The following is a 20,392-nucleotide window of genomic DNA, read 5'->3' on the forward strand; positions in this document are numbered from 1 at the left end:
ATTTCAACACAACTAAGGCTAAAAGACATCTAATATAAGCAGCAAGAATGCTTCAAGCTAAATCGCTCTGCTACTTTGACACTGTGGTGGTGTAAATAGCTTCTAGAAAATCTGGTTACAATCAAGTCCAAATCTCAAGCAGTCAGGTGAAAATTAAAATGCATCTTTAGAAAACAACAACAAAAAAAACTTTGTGTGGAGAAAACGTTTTTTAAGGAGAAAGCAACAAAGTTCAATGACAAAACCCACCAAGAATAGGTATAACTAACTTTTTGAAGTGCTCTAGTTAGGCATGCCAGAACAGTACAGCATTTCTTATATACTCACACAAGTCAGACTTTCCGTGAGAGGCAACATTCTTCCCCTCCCAAAAACCAAGTCAGTGTTCTATCGTCCCTTTCAGAATCAGGTTTGGAAAGCAAATCCACACCTCTGACTGGGAATTTCAATGTTTGTGTGCGTGGATGGGTTTATTTAACCACAATCCCCAAGAGACTATGTATTTTTAATATGATAGAAAAACTTTAATCATTCCATACAAGCCACTGATCTGTCTTTTGACTACTAAAACAAATTCACATTATGAGACATGAGAGTTTAGGAAGTGGTAATATTTTCAGTATTTTTGCATTAGTGCACATTTATACTCCAGTATAATCCATCATATTTATGAAACCAGATCCACCCAAAACTAAGCACTACAAAAACAATTCGGAAAAAAGTCAAAATTGAAGTAGCAATGTGGTATTATTTTAAGCTTCAGTAACCCACTCCATATGACAGCTCGTTGGATTTTTTACTGTAATGTACAAAACACAGAGCCTGTCTAAACTAGGAAAATGAACTGTTCCTAAAGGTGGCCATGAGATCACTGTTCTCTTGATATGTATTGGGAATGGCTAGGGAGCAATTGAGGGAAACAGGACAGCAACTGGGAGAAAAAAAGTGCTGCGTCCATTTTATTAGACTTCAGCAGGCCTGAAGGCTCTTAAGGTGTTTCAGCACAGGAGTGAGCTCTCTTACCCCGGATCTCCAGGTACGTGCTCAAGCCAGACACAGCAGCTGGGCAGGCGCAGCAGCAGCTCCCAGAGCAGCTCCAGGAGAAGGTGCTGACCACGGATGCTGAAAACTCAGCTACACCTGGAGAGAAGCAGTTCTATGGCAAGTTCTTGACATCCTGCTGCTTTCAGTTTCTGCTCTTCCCCTTCAAAACCTCAAGATAATTCCTTCTTCAGGAGCACTTGGCTGTGAAAGTCTGAAAGTGCTTTGATGGGCATGTGTTTCAACCTCTTTTTGCCTCCTCTGCAGGAGTAAGGAGGGATCTCCCTACTAAAGAGAGACTGTACGAGAATCTACTTCTGTCTGCCTCCAGACTTCCTTTCCACCTTGCTCAGGTGCTGTATTCCTTGGCAGAGGGCCTTAATCTCTTCCCCTTTTCTTCCTGTAGAGCTGTCTTTCAGGCTACAGCAACTACCTACCCTGCCAGCAGCAGCAACTGAGTGAAGAATGAATGAAGAAAATGTGTAGTGCAGATCTGCAATTCAGTGTGATCAGAAACAAATGGAACATTGTGCACCTTGGGTGTTCAGATGTCTGCTGTTTCAGCTGAGGCACCACTTCTGTTACAGGCAGCAAGAGGGACCATGCTTTCCTTCAGCTCAGACAGTACTTGCTACATGGGTAACTTGAATTTTAAATCGAATTCTTTGTTTTCAGAAAACAAACTACTGGAAACCATTTTATTTTGTTGCTGTTTTTCTTTCTTTTTTTTACATGTCATTCAATCTCTCATGAAATCAAGACTGTTATCTGGATGACAGAGAAATATACACTGCTGAGTTATTACAACAATGACTTTACACCATCTAAAAAAAGCTGTACAGCAACTTTCCAGACATCAAGTTTCTTACATCAGAGATGACAGACAATGATTGTGCAAATACCAAACTTCATTCACTTGTCAAGGAAAAAAAGTTTCAAGTTAATCAGCTGCAGATTACATTCTCCTGACTTTCTTCACTCATTGTTCTCATAATGACAATATCCATTAACATTGTTTTTATTCTCAATAAAATGCTAAAGCTACCAGAAAACCAAAACAAACAGGGAAGAGGAGGGGTGAAGAACTACAGTAGTCATTAACATACACTTAATGTGCACTATAGAAAATAACATCTTTAGCTTCTACTTTTACCTTAACAGGAAAGTGGGAGACAAAAAAGTTTACTAGAGTACATCCTAAAACCTAAGTAAACCATACCCAACCATCCACCGTAAATTTTTATCATCTTAATGAGAATTCATGTGAATTTTTATAATCAATGAATACAGCAGAAAATACCTCTGGGGTTTTTTTTACACCAGATAACCCAGTAGTGGTATAAAACTCACTGTATAGAGTTCACCATATCAGATCAACAAAGTCTTAACCAGCAGTTCAACTCTGCCCAGCTACTGAATGCACCCATCTACTTTAAGATAGAGATTCTTAGAAGAAAAATAGTGGAAATTAAATATGAAAACTACACATTTCTTATAGAACTTGAGTTTTATTTTGGGAACGTGTAGACTACCTGTTATGGAGAAATACCAAACTATGGAGAATCAGTATTTTTAAGTAGAGGGTGCAGAGAGAAGATTCAGTCCTCTATAAACTTATCAAATAAATGCACTAGGATTTGCACGGGGATCCTTTTGGTTCCTGTATCTGTAAGTCAGCCAGACTCCCAGAATCTGAAAATAAAAACCAAAGACATTATTAAACAGAGGGTCTCCATCCCATCCTCTAGTTTTACAAAATTTGTTTTAAACATTAAATCAGGACAATGAATTTCCAGTATACAAGTTTAGGATATTTGACTGTTGCTAAAATTGTACAACCACACTCCATCTTTCTTAATTAGAAAAAACAATGCACCCTCTCTTCTCTCAGAGAAAAATCATACCTAGCAACAGAGAGAAAAACAAAACAAAAAAGCCAAAACTATAAACAAAAAAATCCAAACCCATATTCACAATGCAATAAAAAATTTCCCACTGTTATAATGAAAGTTAAATTATTCTTCCCCCCTTCCCAAATGATAACTACCTATAAACCTGCTTTTAGTATAATGATAAAAAAATCCTCCAAATTGTTTCATTTTACCACTTAACTATATGGCTATTCTTGCGCCTTTTCAAATATTGCCATCCCCCCAACTACCTTCCCACATCCCAGCACCTTCACATTTTTAGTAGAGATGGCTGAGGTCAGAGTGATTCTGTTTAAGTTGCCATATCTCTCTTGTTGCTGTCGTATGGACAAGCCTTCTAAAAACTGCACTAAGCAGCAGGAAGAACATTTTCACATGCCCTGCTCTGGGCTTAGAAAAGACGTGCTCTGAGGATTTTTATACTCCAATCGATAAAACAAGTTATGTATCATCATGGTACTAAAGCAAAGAGTCAAAAGACCTTTTTAATTTTAACCTACTGTTTAAAATACAGTTTACTCCTCATGCAAGTCTACATTTGCACTACAGGTGGCACCAAAAAAAAAAAAAAATCCTCAAAGACCTTATGTGTGCTAGAGTAGGGAATAGGTGGGAAGAAGAGGGACCAAGGTAAAGCAACAACACTCTTTTTATTACTGTTGGAGAATGGTACACTTGAACAGCTAACTTTCTGAAAAGCTTAAACTTTACAGCACCACATTTTAATGCTGAGGTTTGTTGTCTAAATAACAAAGTTGCAAGAAAAGCTTTCCCTCTGACAGACTTAAGCAAGCTCATAGCTTTGAAAAATTTGGCCTAATTAATTATTTGACTCCTGAGATTGGACTAAGGTTTCCTGAAAGAAACCCCCTAAAATTGTGTTTCATAAAACAAAGCTTTAAAAGTGGGGAAAAAGCACTCAACTTTCTAACCACCCACTCACCTCTGTGAAACTGAAGAAGAGCCCAATCCCTCCGACAAATCTCAGCACCATTCCAGAATATTCTTCCATTATCGGTGCACATGGTCTACAGTGGAGAGTTCTAAGACAATCCTGTAGCAGATACAGAGAATTGCTTTCCATTTTCTGATGACACTTTGTTGTTTGAAAGCATCTAGCTTGCTCTAGAAGAGACTGCTACCCATGGACAAAACTCCAGCAATTTTAAAAGACTCCAAAGAGAGCAAGTATATAAATGACAGTGGAGCACAAGCTTTGCAGGGTGCCCTGTGATTGTCTTTCCAGTAAGAGAAGAGCTTAGTATCACTGTAAGAACTACATTACACACTTGTTAAAATGCCGCTTTCTGTAACTATGAAAACAGTTGTACATTTTTGAACAAACAGTGTGAAAAAGTAATGGTTTTTCACGCTTGAAGAACTTACAGCGGCGCAGGTTTCATTCGCATAAAAAACTCTGAATCCACAACAATTCAGATTTCTCTCGATATCTGTTCTTGCGCTGTTGGTGTTACTCCATCCCACCTCTAGAAGTTCACTCTAGAAGCCATAAGTAAATACATATAACATTAATTGAACTGTTTTACACTGCAAACCAATATACAAAATCAACTTGATAATGCCCTAACTAAAGCCTTCAAATCTTGATGCTCAACGGGAGAATATAAATATATTAAAGAATGACTGGAGTGTCCAAACAGGCTGTGTAGCTAATGAAAGAACAGCACCTAACAGCAGGACATTCATGGGTATAATTCATTTTCTTCCTTTGTTTTTGCTAATCCCAACAAGACCCCTAGTAATGGGACATGCAACTAATCTAGCTGGGACTGCCCAGGCTTTACACAAAAAGCATGCTCATATGCAAAAGCTGATTGTTCAGTCACTGCAGCCTTACCCACTTCTTACGCAGTAAGAATTCGTCTCCATACCACGTGGAAGATTGTTTTACTTTCACATGTAAATGCCTAACGTAGTTATGACCTCTCCAGTCACACAAGAACAATTCAGTGACTTTATCAAATTTACACCATGATTACTGTGTATTTCATCAGTTTATCTGAAATCGCTGAACACGAGATAGAGCCAAGAAATCGTGCTGCTATACCTGTGACCATAAACCTAGAAAGGAAGCTCAAAACCATATCAATTAAAAAAAAAAAAGACATATGAAAGTCATTTTAGGACCCAAATGTATTTCTTTCTAGCTACCAAAGCCAAGCACTGACCAAAACCTAGTCTTTAATAAATAGGGTAATGCTGATTTTCTTAAAATATGCTCTCCCCATTTTATGGAGGACTATATACAAATACACGTGCCCATGTACATATATATTTATAGTGTTATGCTATAGATTAACTGAGAAGTCAGGAAACTTTTCTTACCTGCTGTTCCTCATTTAGTGCCAAACACGCACATGAGACAGAAAACTGAACAATAAAGACTAGCAGAAGAATAATCATGTACTGGAAACAATAGTTAAGGATATACTCTCAAATTAATTTTGTTTTTATAACATAGCCTCCTAATGGTATTCCTTATTTCACTGGATAACAGTAAGTCCTTTAAAACAAAAGAACTATGGAAGCAAATTCTGACTGACTGTGGAAAAGATGACCTAAATAATGTTCCCAAAACCCAATCACCATATATTATCTCTTTTTGGCTACTACTATACACAGCTGGTATTTCCAGGTTAGGTATTTCTTGCCTAGCAAGAAAACATGAGCAGAGAGGTTAATAAAAGGAGCTTTCAGAGAAAAATCTCCAGCCAATTTCTCCAGTTTTAGGGACTCATGTCATTTCAATATACTTCACTTAAATAAAGTAGTTACAAAAATATTTTTCTGGGTATTGCATATTCAGATTATCTTTTTTCAACGACATAGTCTTGTAATTAATTACAAAAAAATAACTCTAGCATAGATTAAAAATAAAAAAAGGTAAGAGTTGCTCTTGGAACACAGCCTCACACACTTTCAGACTAATGCATCTGAAAATGGTATAAAACAAAAAGAATAAACTTTGATACTAAAGATCATGTTTTGAAAGTTGGGGAGTACTTTCAAAATTTGTCTGCTGTGTTCAGAGGCAGACACTTCACACAATTAAACTGTTTGTAAAGTGGAGGTCAGCTCTTATCCACTGACCAAAAAAGTTAAATATTAATAGTTCACCTACTTTAGCTTCGTGTAGGGGTGAGCACACATAAGAGGCACCTGTTACACAGTGAGCCACCATAAAAAGCTCTCAAAGAATTAAAATAGTCTTATTTTTAAAAAGAGATGTGAATACTTCTATCTTCAGAGCAATGGAGACAACAATGGAGAAAAAAAAGGAAACTGAAACAAAGTTAAATGGAAAGGAAGTCTAATTTAGACTGCACTTGACCAAAGTAAGATTGTGAATTTCAGTTCTGTTTCTGAAGTACTTCCCCCAGCAGTCTCAGCTGACAGAGCAGGTTGTTTACATGGCTTCAACAAAGCTGCAATCAATGCAATGCATCAGAAGGATACGAAGAATAGCAATACTTGATGATGTTTCACTGCACCAATCAATCCAACTAAGGCAATAAAGAAGAGGAAGACTCCAACTGCAATTACCACTCCAACGACTCTGAAACTAGAAATGAGGCCGAAGCCAATTCCCCATGCTGCAATTCCGATCAGCAGCAGGCTCACCAGCTGGAGGGAAAAGAAAACACAAAGTTAGACTGCATATCCCACACACAGATAATTTTTTTACATTAAAGTTGTTTTTAGAAAGGTGCAATTTGTCTTTCTGGTGCAAAGAGAAGAAGCACAACCCTAAACAAACCAATCATCCACATCATTGTATAGGTAATTTCAGTTCCAGATGTTTTAAGGCATACATATTCTTCCACACTGTCGATGTGGCACTGTTACAACTCAGTCTACCTATAAGTCAAGCCATGTTGTACTATCTGTGACTGACTAGAGAAACTAAACTGTAGACCATAACGTAATTGACAAATAAGCTAAAAATCATCAGCTTTAATTCAGAGTAGAATAAGGACGAAAATTTCGGATGTTTTGTGAAACTATGGCAGTATATTTAAAAAAATAGAATATACATCTGCACAGCTCTGAATGTGTAAAAAAGGGCACTTTGCCAAAACTTACTGGAATCAGCTGTATTAATTAATAAGAAAAGTTTCTACATACTTGATGATGTAATGCAACATTTAACACGGTCACACAAAAATACATTTCAGATCTGAATTTCAAGGACTATGCAGTAAAACAATAAAGGCATCCTTTCTCCTCTGCATATTTCTTCAAGAAAATAGGTCTACTATTAAGTCAATCCTATTTCAATACCCAAAACACTTATGGTGTTTCCTTCCTTTTAAACATGGTATTCAGGGAAGGCAGGCAGAATCTGTTCCAGTTAGTTCACAGAGATTTATTGTTTATATGGGCAGGAAGCTTCAGCCTTTCCTGTTTCCATACAAAGAAAACACGACCCCAAGAAAAAACAAATTCCAACATGAAAAGCTGCAGAGAAATCTGTAATGAAATCCAGCAGGAGGGAAGCAGCAGACAAAACCAACCCAGATGTCCAATGCACAAGATGCCCAAGACTCTGGTTTCAAACAGACCTATGTGCAACATATCACTCATTATATTCTCTGTTAAATGACACCAATTCAACATGCAATTTTTAACTTTCCAAAACTCTGATCTCACCAAAAAATACCCAGCTGTATAGCTATTTAAAAAAAACCTGAAACCAACGACATAAAACAGTAAGCACTTAGTCTAGTCCAAATACTCGGCTTCATTTAACAACAGGTGTAGAGCAAGCACTTACACTTGCTCACCAGTTTCCATTCAAACAAGGCCCATTCTCATGACATTTTACTGTTTACCCAGAGGCAGGGAGGACATATTAAAAAAAAAAAGTAATTTCCAACTTACCACTTCAGTATACTTACCCTACAGCTGGGCATTCTTGTTGGTTTTAATGCCAAATACATGTGTATACTTTTTCCATTTAAGTACATTTTAGAGGACTAACCTACATAATGCTGCTTTTGAAACATGGAAATCTAAGGTAACATCAAGAAAGCTAGTAAAACAACTAGAGATGCTCATCAAGATCGAAACACAGCCGGTGGATTTTTTTTTGTGTTCACACAGGAATACATCTTAAAAAACTTTTTACCAAAAGCCAATAATCCACAAAAGAAATTTAAGAGCCTGCAAGAACAAAAGCAGGATATTTGTCATACCTACACGTCTCTCTTAATACACAAAGAGACAAAAAAAGATATAAAATTCAAAGGAATTGTTCAATACCAGCAGAGTTTTAGGATGATTTCACATTTGTCTTTGTTTCCCTTAAACAAAAAGCCTAAATTACCACATTTATTTAAAACCAAAACAACAGGCCAAGGTGTCATGAATCAAAATTACAGAGAGGACTGAATAAAAAAATAAAGCAAAATGCCTTGGCTCTAACACAGACAAATTTTCTGAATCCATGCTTTAAAATAATTAAAGCATTAAAAATTAGCCTTGCTAATCAGATTAGACAGTTAAGTGCAAGACCTATCTTTTCTGATCTATGTCCACTCACTTTATTTCACAGTCTCATTCCACTGGAAAGATTTATTTTTCCACGTAAGTATCAGAAGCAAGTAACAAGAAACCCCACAGCCCAATTTCCAATCAAAAAGTGGTGTCTGATATCCCATGCTCTGCATCCGCTTCTAAGCACTGAACTCACACTGTCACTACATAGGTCTTTAAAAAACAAATCTCACAGGCAACACCAAATTTCAATTTATTTCACAAAGAAGAGCAGATGAAACTTTGCTCCTAATGATTTTTTCACCAATACTCTTCTGTCTGAGGGCAAATCTTGACTTTCACCAATCTGCCTCCAAGATACCAATATGTGTATTTGTTCAGCTCTTTGTTCATTTCATAAGAGGTCCAAAAGCATTAGATGAAATTAGTTTTGTTCTTAAAATATTGAAATCAAAACAAGAGACAAACTCTGTGCCTCTAACACCCAGTCTGTGAGCCGCAGAGTACCAGTTGCTTCTTGCTGCCATTACTGATCTCATCTTACATTAATCTGATTATATATGCATCAAATTAGTTGCATGACACTAGAACTGTCCTGACACCCTGGCACAAAAAACCAGATGTACCTGTTTTCTGGTAGAAACAGCCACATGTTGAATCTAGAACAGCTCTGGTTTTCAATCAAGTGGGGAAAAAAAAGCTTCTCTGGATTTTAATCCCATTAGTGAATTCCAGACATTCAGGAAATAACACAAAATAGTTCAGTTTCACATTCAATCACATTCAAGTTTTAGAGCCATCAATCTCATTTTCAAGTGTTACCTCCATAATACCAAGGCTCTATTTTCTTTCACTTGACCAAGTTGTCCATTGTCCAGTTCCTTAAAACATCTGGAAATTCAGTGTGACCACAGATCCATGCTACTGGGCTCTGGCTGACAAACTATGTGAAAATGCTGTATCCAGTCAGGCAGATCCATCACTTGGATCAAAATCATACTGGCTACTCCTATCTTGCCACTTGAAATTGTGGAAAATTGACACTGTTTCGAATGGAGACTATAGATTTATAAACCATTCCAGAAACTGATTTAGTATTAAGTTTCTGTCTCCTCCACATGTTTACAGAAAGAGGAAATTATGGTTATTCCTTCATACTCAGATTTGGCATAGACTATCTGAATGAGAGGAATACTCTCTCTATATAGTTTTTTAGTGCCATAATGCAAAAAACTAAAGTAAAAGCACATGACTACAAAAGGAAAAATAACTTAAGCTGTTTTGAGAAGAGGTTTTACAAGTCTGTAAAACAACTGAATGCAAGGCTCATAGTGTTATGCACTGTTTAGCCACCAGAAATGACTGCTCAACAGTGCTTATTCCAGTGTTTTGAGATGAAAGGATTTAAATGCAGTATTTCTAAAGCTGGAGCTGCTATGACTTTATAGTATAATGAAACAAAATTAGTGACCCCAACCACTTCAAATGAGTATCGTACATTCTAAACATACGAGCTTTACCTACATGCAAAAAGGCCATGTATTTCCGTTAAATAAAGGAAGAAGGACTCTCTACGCAGCTTCTGGATGTCGCGTTTTATTTTACTGAGAGACCACATTTCACAGCAGCAGAAGTCTCCCAAAGTAAACAGTATCATCCATGGAAGACGGAATTACCTGTGAAACTTCATTTTACCTATATGAATTTACTTACACAAAGCTAGCTTTGGTTAATAACACTTCAAATATTTGCTTAATGTATCTGCCAGATATATCTGAAATCACAGTCCAGTTTTTAGTGATTAGGGCTAATCCAGTTTCCCATGGGAGGGTTGGAGAAATGGCCTGTGGGACTGAATGGCCCCAGGCCGGACTGCTGAACTTGAAGGGCAGTAACTGATGGCTCAGCATCCAGCTGGTAGAAGGTAAGCACCACCACAAAGGCTGATACTGGAGCCAATATCACACAGTATCTTCATCAACAACCTGAATACAACACAAAATTAATCCCTAGAAAATTTGTGGATGATACCAAACAAGGAAGAGTGGTTGACTCTGCAAATAGAGATTTAACTCAGATATACCTTCATAAACTTGAGGCCTAAGCCAACCTTAGGAACCTTGCAAAGTGAAAAACTGTGCTCCTGGGTGTTTGTGGAGCCTGGGATCGGACCAGCTGAACAACAGCGTTACTGAGATAGACAGGGAGATCAAACTGTTCATCAGGTTGAATACAAGCCAGGAGTCAGCTCTCATTGCAAACAGGGAAAGCCAAGTGGAGTGCAATCAGAGGAAACACAATGCTGGTGAGACTGAAGCTCAAATACTGTGTTCTATTTCAAGTGGAAAAGGAATTTGAGAACCCGGTAATGAGTCGGTAAAACAGCCTGGAGCCTTGAGGATGAGAGGTTTGAGAAGAGGTGATGGATCTGGGTTTGTTTAGTATGACAAAGAGGCTGCCTAGGGATAATCACATAGTAACTAAAGCTGAAGGCGTATTACATGAACATGGAGGCGAACTCTTCTGGGTATCACAAGTAACAGCTTGGAAGGTTCAGACCAGACATTAGAATACACATCTGTAAGGTGGTTTGGTGCCTTACTCAGAGAGGTGATGATCTGTGTTCTCAGGAGTTTACAAGACTCCACAGACTAAGCCACAGATGGCAAGCCACTGATATTCATAATCCTGCTCTGAGCAGGCGCCTGGACTGATGAGCCCCAAAAATGCCTTCCAACCAACACTGCCACACACCACAGCCAGCACTTTCACCATGCCACTCTCTCCACACCAAAAATCAAAGTTTTACCAGGCAGAAAGGAGATGGATTTAGCACTGACCAAGGACTTTTCTGCACCATCTAGCTCACTACACAGTTTCTAAACTATCAACAAAGCACCTACTTATAAGCAGTAAGAAAGTCTCACAATAAAAGAGCAATAAATGATTCTTCAGAAGTACTTACACGGCTTCAAAAAACACGAGTACAAGTCTTGTTCTCAGAAGTGATTTAAAAGGTCACATTCACTTAAGGCGTGTTCACATAAAAGCCAACAAGCATTAAGAGCAAAGAATCTATAATAACCTCAAACTGGAGTTATTTGTGTACAGAATGATGCTACAAGCACACACTGTCCAAATACCAGAAAAACAATACCAAGCCATGGAAGGTGTATACATGTGGAGGGGTGACAGTATTTTGTATTTAATATCTTCATTTACTATATATTATCTTCTCCATCAATTCAAACCCTAGCCACCTTACTTAAAAGGCACATGCACAAATACAGGCTTAGCATAATTCAATAGATATACTCATAACTTTGAAATTAAGTAAATACTTTACCAGAACAAACATTTAGGTAGCACAAACCCTAAATGAAGATCAGTGGTTATCCCTATGAGATAAGGGTATTTCTACTTTGGAGTAAAAGTAATGGGAAAAAAAAAAAATCAAGCACATTGTCAGTAGATGAAACATTACTCCAATGTCAGTATCTGTATACGGACAATTTTAGGTAAGATTTAAATTCAAGATCAGTGGAACAGATCAGACACCAGTTTAGGCACCTTCTCTTTTTTTTATACACACATACACACATCTGAATTTCAGACATGTTCCAAAAATAACAGTTTCTCTAACAAATCTCTTAATTTGCTCTCTTCTTTAAATCCAAGTTCTCTTGTGCACACAGCTGCTCATTTCCCTCATTCCTGTACTGGAAAAAACATATTTCTCTCCACAAGTACCCCTTCTGTACTTATGTGCAAGCTTATAGTCTACATTACAAAAAAGAAACAAATACTGGCAAACTATTTCTCTATAAAATGCCACTGAGAAACAGTTCAAATGCTAAAACCACTTCCTCCTTCCTACAACAGCAGGCCACCAGCAAATCTGCTGTCTTGATTAACTGGCAACTTTTTGGTATTTCAACTAGCTTGGACTGCTTACTAGGAAGGAAGTCATATGCAGAAGTTGGTATTCCCACTGCTTCCTTACCATCTCCGTACAAACAGGAATTGGTAAAAACTACATTTCAGAATTTAAATTTCAAGAACTACCGATTCACCATTCCCAGGTAAAGAGATTATATAGCATTTATACTTGTATCAGCATGGGAAATATTTACAGAAGAGCTGTCAGGGTAGATATGGAACAGGAACTAAAACCAGAGAGATTACGCAAATGATGAAATACATCCTCCCTAACCTCTCTCTCTGCATTTAAGTTCATATTCTACTACTTTTAAGGGTGCTTTAAAATTTAAATGTCAAGTGGCATATATACTGAAGGTAGAGGTTTCCACCACTCTCCCCTTCAACTTGGCCAACCATTTCTGTACAGCCATAGAGAGTCTAGAAGACAATTCTGATTCCTGGTAATTCATTTAAAAGCACTACATTAAAACAACAGGCAGTACATAGTGGTGCACCTTTAGCAAGTTGAAACGAAACTAAATTGGTTTCTATCACAGCTGTAAGCTACTCAACCTGTAAGCAACTTTATTCCCTTACAGTACTACTTCAGCTTTATGGAGAGCAAAGGAAAGCTCTGGGTACCTCCAAAGCAAAATCTTCCACTCTTACATGACTTACTTAAATGAAGAGTGATCAGTAGTCTGATTATCGAACAGCCTTGAATGTGGAACAAGCGATTTACGTGAAAGGCAGCATTCCTGCCTCTTACCACAAAAGCCTGTTCTTTCTGTTTCAGGCCTTGTAAAGAGTTATTCATGTTATTGGCCATGTAACAAACTACTTACACACTACAATGTCAGTGAGATTTAACTCCTACTACTCTCTGGTCTTTGCAAATGGAAGCTTTCTGCTGTGCAGCAGGAACAATTATGTTCTAAAATGTTTACTTTTACTTGTGTGTTTGTTCATTGTTTTTTAAGAGGTTGTGAAATGTTTTCACAAAACCTGGTGAGCCCACAGATCCTTCTTCCACACATTGCATCTCCTTCAACACAAAAACAAGAGTACAATAACCCACAACTAATGATGTAAGCTACAAGGCTTCTACAGGGCATTCAAAGGGGTTCTCAGTAATTGTGCTGGTTTTCAAGTGCCCATCTGCACCACCAGGATGGCTGAAAAGATCAGCAGTATCAAAACACACCATGTTCCATACACCCTCCTCCTCTGTGCCGTGTTGTTCTCCCGCTCTTTTCCTAAGGACAAGCTGCCTTCTTAGCTCCAAATGCCACTGTGCACTCTGCACAAGACAGTGAAGAACCAAAACCCACTCCCAGCTGGTCTACGGACCCACCACCACAAACTGCTGTCACTTTGGCTATAAACTGACACACAGTATAGCTGAGGGCCTTCCCAAGCCCTGGCAAAACATCTTCAAATACCTATCTGTACTTTTGCTGTTCTCTTCTGTGTTCTCAAGCGTGAGCATAGAAACCTTCCCAAAATGCCAACGAAAACAAAAAAGCCACAAGACTGACATGACCAACATTACCTTCCTTGACTAATACCTGGGAGCTTCTGTTTTACCAGTTTTATTTACATATAAAGACTAGATAGCCCAGCTTATACTGCCATCTTCAAAATGTCCTTGAGAACAACAGAAATGGCTGCAAGGCAACCCGCCCCATTTGCTGAGCATCCAGGTGTGACAAATGAGGTAGACCAGCACAGCACAGGCAGGTGCTGGGGCAAACTCTTCATGCTGCACAGCTTAATGCTGACCAGAGCCTGTCAGACAGGGCAAACAGCAGGTTATTTATATCTTACAGCTGAAACCAAACTTAGGACATACCAAAATGAAGTTGCACTCAGAGATCACAGGCTCACTCATCAATGTGAAAGAAATTGCCACTTGAGGCAAGAACTGTGCTTCTCTAACTCCAGTCTGCTTGTACCTGGCTCTGGGTAGGCACTATGCCAGTCAGGAAATATCACAGAACACAGAAGATACATTCCCTTTCCCTAGGAAAATCCAGATGTTCACCCTGCCCCTAACACCAATCTTCCCCCATGCAGCAAAAAGGTGAAGCAGACAGATTTGCATGGAAGATGCAACATGGTCACTCCTCTTCATCAGGAACTCTGAAACTAAGACAAACATTATTACAAAATAACTTATGAATTAAAAACCCTCTTAAAACCTTCAAGGCTAGGTTGGAGGAGGCTTTAAACAAACTGGTCTAGTGGTAGGTATCCCTGTCCATGCCAGAGGGATTGGACCTACATGATTTTTAAGTTCCCTTCCAAACCAAACCATTCTATGACACCTAGCACACATTGTCCAAATCTGAGAATTTCTATACTTATCTTTGCATATTTCCATAGTACAGGGAAAGCAAGTTTGAAAAAAAGGGCATAAAGCACAAATACATTTTCAGTAACTACAGCACCCAGAGAACAAGAAACAGTGACAGGAAAAATAAAATAAAACAGGCCCAAAAAACTCTTTTGAACACAATGCTTTGAAAATGGATGCAAAAACCAGGGCACTTAATAGGCAACCAAAAAAAAGAGGTTCAGAGAACAAAGTAATATGAAAAGCAAATTATTTTGATAAGGTACTTTCTAGTGTTACAAGTTAATGTGGATGCTTTTATATGGAATAAACTTTGTGCTATTAAAAAATACACACTTCTAATGGAAAAGGTACTTTATGTTTTACTTGAAATCAAATGGCTGCTCTATGTGTAAGAAAAACAAAGCCTGCTCATCAAAACAAACGTGAGCTATTTACATGCTGCCAATAAACGTTACATGTTTCCTGCTGCAGCAATAATTAAGTAGCTGCTTGGGTGACAAAAACAGCACACACCACCCAAATGAACGGTCAGTATTTTTTATAATTTGAATATTTAATCTTGTGGCTCACCTACCACTTCAGCCTTTCACCACTAGTTAGGAACTTCCCTTTCCTCTCTGAAAATCACATTTGAACCAAGATATTGACTGTTTGCACCTCAACACAATTACTGAAGAATTCATTGGAAGGAACGCTTAAGTTACAAACACATCCCTGAATTTTGATTAATTCTGCAGACAGGCACTTTAAACAGTTTGTATGGGTTTGCCATTTGATGGGAAATGTAAATATGACTGACTAAATAAAAAATAAATAGGCCAGATACCCAAAATTAGTATTTTAAAGGTCCTTGTATTCAGTTCTTCCATGTAAGACTTTATTCTGATAATATACGTCATTACATACCCAGAGTCAATAGTCTCAATTTTTTTTTTCTACTCTTCCTCTACCCATAATGAACAATACTGAAGTCAGCAAGACTCAGCATAGATGCCAGAATTACTCATATAAAATAGATTTTAAAACAGAATCACGGCCTAAGGACATTAGTCCAGAAAAGAACCAGAAGTCATCAGCAAAGTAACATCTGAAAAGAACATTAAGTGAGCAATTAGGTTACTGGGTATCTGGTTTTTTGCCTTAAACCAGTAACTGATTTATTACTACCAGGAGATATATTTTTCTTAGTGTACTACTAAAAAGCTAAAAGAAGGCAGTACTAAAAAAAAAAAAATTAAGCTCCAATATAATATTCTATCTTTGAGTGTTTTAAAGAAAGGCAGAATATAAACTGAAACCTCCAATATAGAGTTCTCAGGGTTAATTCATTCCAAGTATGTCACATAGACACATCAATGCTGGTTACAAAAACATCCAAGAAGCGTTACCTATCTCTTCTTACCTCTACTACTCCCTTCTCACCACTTATTAGTGAATCAACACTATTTTGAAAATATAATTATTAGGTTATTGCTCTGATTGTATTCTGTATTTTTTTTTCCAGCTGGGAGAAAATAAGTCCATCATTCACTGTGCTGCTACAACCCTTGTATTTCAGGTTTCTGTCTAACCAAGGAACAGAGAAGCCCACACATTTTACTAGATCAACTCTACCAGGCCAACTAAGCACCTTAAGTGTTATTTTTCCAACTATGAATTTAAAAGCGTTAATTCTTGTAACTTGTCTATAATTAATAAACAATACTAGCAATGACAATTGGATATTCTTGTAACTATCATTTAAAGAAGTTATTCCTTCCCTTCAGCAAAAACATATGTTCTGTATAGGTCAAATGACAGAACACCAAGTGACACCCACAAAGTAAATTCTACTCAAGGAGACATCAGAGCAGAAATTAAGGTCATAAGTACACTGTACAGGTACCACAGACAGAACTACAAAAGTCCAAAAGTTCAGCCCACCCTTGCTGAGGCCAGATATGCCCAAAAGACCTACCAGACTCATTTCACCTGGTTAATATATGGCTATTTGGCTGTAGAAATAAATGATGGAGTCTTTAGAAAAAAAAACACCTGCAGTCCACGTGACATTACAGTAAGATCTGTGCACGTATTATCTGAGAAAGATCCAGATTTCTCTCACTCTTCTGTCACTCAAGGAATAATAGCAAAAATAACAAAAGAAGTATTGCATTAACTGAAAAGTGAAATTGGGATGGGATAACGCACCCAAAACCCACCTTCCGGGACAGGAAAATCCCATGAAAAGTTGGCCATGATGATCTTTTGGGGTCCCTTTCAGCCTGAGCTATTTTATGATTCTAACTTAGCTGCATCATGACATTCTACATACACTAAACTTACCTTCAACTACAGACACCAAAGGAGGCAACGCCTATCTGCTCCCCTCTGTTCTGGCTCGGTGCAGCCCAACACCACCAGGCATCACAGAGATCCAGGCTGACTAGGACAGTGGGTAGGCTGGGCTGCCTAGGCATGCTCCAGACTTTTTCAGGGACATATTTCACTCCTCAAGCTCCTCCAGGGAAGGAGACCAAGTAATAGTACAGCCTCTCCTGTAAAAAAGGTTTCTCTTCTGCTCTGAGGAAAGTGGGGGGAAGAGGGGGGCGGGTCATCTCGTACACCAAAGAATATAACAACAATCAACTCTGGCTTCAGCACAGGCACTTCCACATCCCTTCGTGCTCCATCCTGGTGAGCACCAGCAGGTCCAGGAACTGCCAGCTACGGGAACTGTTTGTTCTGACGAACAGCGTTAGACCTGCTCGTTCTCCTGTCTTGCCTTCAGCCGAGATCGGGCAGTGCTTTCGGAAAAGCACGGATACAACTGCCCACAAGCACTGGCTGACCCCAATTTCAGTCTGCTGAAAGTCATTCCCAAGCACAGTTGTTAACTTGAAACATTAGAGGACATTCTACCTCTCCAGATGTGCTGTGAAAGGAAGCCATTACACTTACTCCCGCTTCTTGCTATTTCTATGCCCTTTAAAAATAGATAGCAAGGAAAAACCCCCATAGCTGCACCACAATTGGAGATTTTATTGTTCTCTGTTGAAAACAAGCCCTCCAACATGCTGGAACAAAATCAAGCACCTGCCTGGAGCTCCCCAGCAAAGTCATCTATTTCAGCTTAACATCCTACGTTTTTTCCCCCCTCATGTACGTTCCCACCACCCGAGGCAGCCCTACTTTGTAACGCCCTGGTCCATCCCAGGGAACACCGGCGGTTGCTGGGGGCCTCGTTACTGACTGAACTGCACTTATTTGGGTGCTGATCCCTGGCTGAGAAATAACAAAACAAACCCTTCACCGCTTCACGCCTGGGTTGGTGCAGCGCCCTTTCCAGACGGAGAGAAAGGGCACCAGCGGGCCAGGCCCTCGGGCCGCTCCTTCCAGGAGATGAGACACTCGCCGCCGCCCCGGGCGGGCAGCGCTCCCGGGCCGCCCTGGATTTTGATCCCGAGGAGCCACGTCCGCGCGGTGACAAAGCTCGGCCTAAGCGCTGTCACCTCCTCACCGCTCCTACCCCATCCTCCCGAGCCGGAAGCCGCGACCGCCCGGCGGCCGCACCGCGGAGCCTCCCCCACGCCCGCAGCCACAGCCCGCCAGGAGAAGCGCAGCGAACCACGCCACCGCCCCTCCCCACCCCACCCGGCGGCGGGACCAGCGGGGCGAGGAAGCGGCCGCGGCCGGGCCGAGCGCGGCGGGCACGCACCGTGTAGAGCAGGTTGAGGGCGCACAGGCAGTTCTTGGAGCAGGCGAAGCCCCCGCACGCCATCGCTCCGCCACCGCCGCCCCGCGCGGCAGCCGCTCCGCCAGGAGGCCGCGGCCCCGCCCCCGGCCGCGCGCGGGTGCGGCCGCAGCAGGTGAGCGGCGCCCGCTGATTGGCCGCCGCGGGGCGCAAAGGTAAATGTATGCAAATGAGGGCGGTGACGTCGGCGCCGGCAGCCGCTATCCGGCGGTTGGCGCCGGGCCGGGCCGCGTTCGGCCGCTCGCGCTGGGCGGGCGGGTCCCGCTCCCCGGCCCCAGTTCCCCATTCCCCGTTCCCCATTCCCCGTTCCCCGCTCTTGTGACAAACGAGCTCCCTTCCCCGCTCCCCGTTCCCTGCTGCTGTGACGACACGAACCCGGGCCTCGCCCCCGCCCGCCGGGACCCGCCGTGAGACCGTTCTGTTCCCCTCACGAGCGGCGCTGCGCCGGTGACGGCGCATCCCTGTAATCCGTAGCCTGTGTAATCCCAAGGAAACATCCAGGGATTTACTTGTACAGAGCGTGAAAGTATTCGGAGTGCTGGTAGTTTTACCGGCGCTTCATAGAATCGTCAAGGTTGGAAGAGACCATCAAGTCCTGCCGTCAACTCAGCACTGCCGCTCTTCTATTTTTAACATTTTTTTTTTCTTTACTAAATCGCATTTCTACTGTGCCTCCTTGCGTATCTGTATATTTCCTTAGTTTGAGGGTTAAATATTTTTAATTACAATTATTTTACTTTACAAAACCCTTCACCTGTATCGATAATTTCCTGCTATTCAGTACCTAGTTTTTATTAAATGTTCATATTTAGCTTGAATGGTGTCCTGGTTCACTAGAACCATCCAAAATCCTGTCTTCACAGTCCCCATGGGCTGCAGTCTGCTGAATGATGCTTTATAATAAATACAACAGATCTAATAACTGCCAGCTATTCCAGTGTGAACATGTGTTGTGGGATTAGTGTCCAAGGTAGTTTCTTATCTTTTTTGCTGGGCTTCACAAAGAGACAAGGACACACTTGTTCCTCCCTCGGGATGTCTGTAAGGGTACATGGCACAGTAGTTTTATTTTATCAGGGTTTGATGCTGGAGAAGTTGTGATGATCAGTTTCTAGTAAGCAAAGGAAGCTGCATCTACTTTCTGATGAATTCACGACAATTCTTAATAGGAACTTGTCATCAAAACAGTTCAGGGAGGAAATTCCGAAAGCATTTTGTTTTCTGTAATTTGGCTGGCCTTCATCTGCTAAGGGAAGCCCCAGCAGGCGAATTCCTTGCCAGCAGTGAGACGTTGAACAGCAGTACGCTTTGTCTTTCCTAGTCTGTCACTCAGATCTTTTCTTTTTAAACATCTTTTTTCCATGCTCTTTGGTATTTTGCTAGACTTCTCCAATTAAATATAATACACATTTTTTTTTCTCATGCAATAACAAAAGCTCATTGCTTTTCTACTGATGTATATCTCTATCTTTCAGCTGCTAGACAGTCAACAAATTAAAATTCTCCAATATTTGTGACCACAAATTAAATCTGAATGCTCAACATGTGCTGAAGCTTTATGTTTGTTTGTTTCTAAACTTGACATCCCTGCTGCTGGAGTTTTGAGAAATGACAGGAAGAGTTAAAAATCTATTGAGATTTTTTTCCATGGTAATTAAACTGACGTAATGTTGTGGCTAATTTGGCCTATTGGGAATGCAGATTTACTGACGGGAGCTACTGCCTTTTCTGAGCCATGGTTCTGATCTTTTGGGCCCAGCTCTGGCAGAGCATAAACCCAGTATAAAGTCACTTGGTTCAGTGCAATTTTACTAGCAGTTTATAATTTTATTGTAAAGACCGGTTTCAGAAATTGTCCACTTGATATGAAAGTGTATTTTGGATGTATGC

General features: G+C 40.1%; 1 protein-coding gene across 1 annotated transcript; it reads right to left on the minus strand.

Annotated features, from left to right (window-relative positions):
- Positions 1–1,725: 1,725 nt before the first annotated feature.
- TSPAN13 (tetraspanin 13) lies at positions 1,726–18,604 on the minus strand. Its single transcript, XM_048304222.1, has 6 exons — positions 18,467–18,604; positions 6,450–6,617; positions 5,319–5,399; positions 4,359–4,472; positions 3,916–4,026; positions 1,726–2,733 (listed from the first exon to the last, which is right to left on the minus strand). The coding sequence occupies exons 1-6, from the start codon at positions 18,527–18,529 to the stop codon at positions 2,659–2,661; spliced, it is 612 nt and encodes a 203-aa protein (XP_048160179.1). The 5' UTR covers positions 18,530–18,604; the 3' UTR covers positions 1,726–2,658.
- Between the last annotated feature and the right edge of the window lie 1,788 nt (positions 18,605–20,392).

The sequence above is a fragment of the Corvus hawaiiensis genome, chromosome 1, assembly GCF_020740725.1.
Source record: "Corvus hawaiiensis isolate bCorHaw1 chromosome 1, bCorHaw1.pri.cur, whole genome shotgun sequence".
Classification (NCBI taxonomy): domain Eukaryota; kingdom Metazoa; phylum Chordata; class Aves; order Passeriformes; family Corvidae; genus Corvus; species Corvus hawaiiensis.

What these genes read in the sequence shown, in the direction of transcription:
- TSPAN13 (XM_048304222.1), bottom strand. Translation starts at nt 18,529, where the DNA reads ATGGCGTGCGGGGGCTTCGCCTGCTCCAAGAACTGCCTGTGCGCCCTC. An exon ending in CGAATGAAACCTGCGCCGCT is followed by an intron (nt 4,027 to 4,358) that starts GTAAGTTCTTCA and finishes TATCTGCTACAG; the next exon opens with GATTGTCTTAGAACTCTCCA. An exon ending in TCTTCTTCAGTTTCACAGAG is followed by an intron (nt 2,734 to 3,915) that starts GTGAGTGGGTGG and finishes TTTTATTTTCAG; the next exon opens with ATTCTGGGAGTCTGGCTGAC.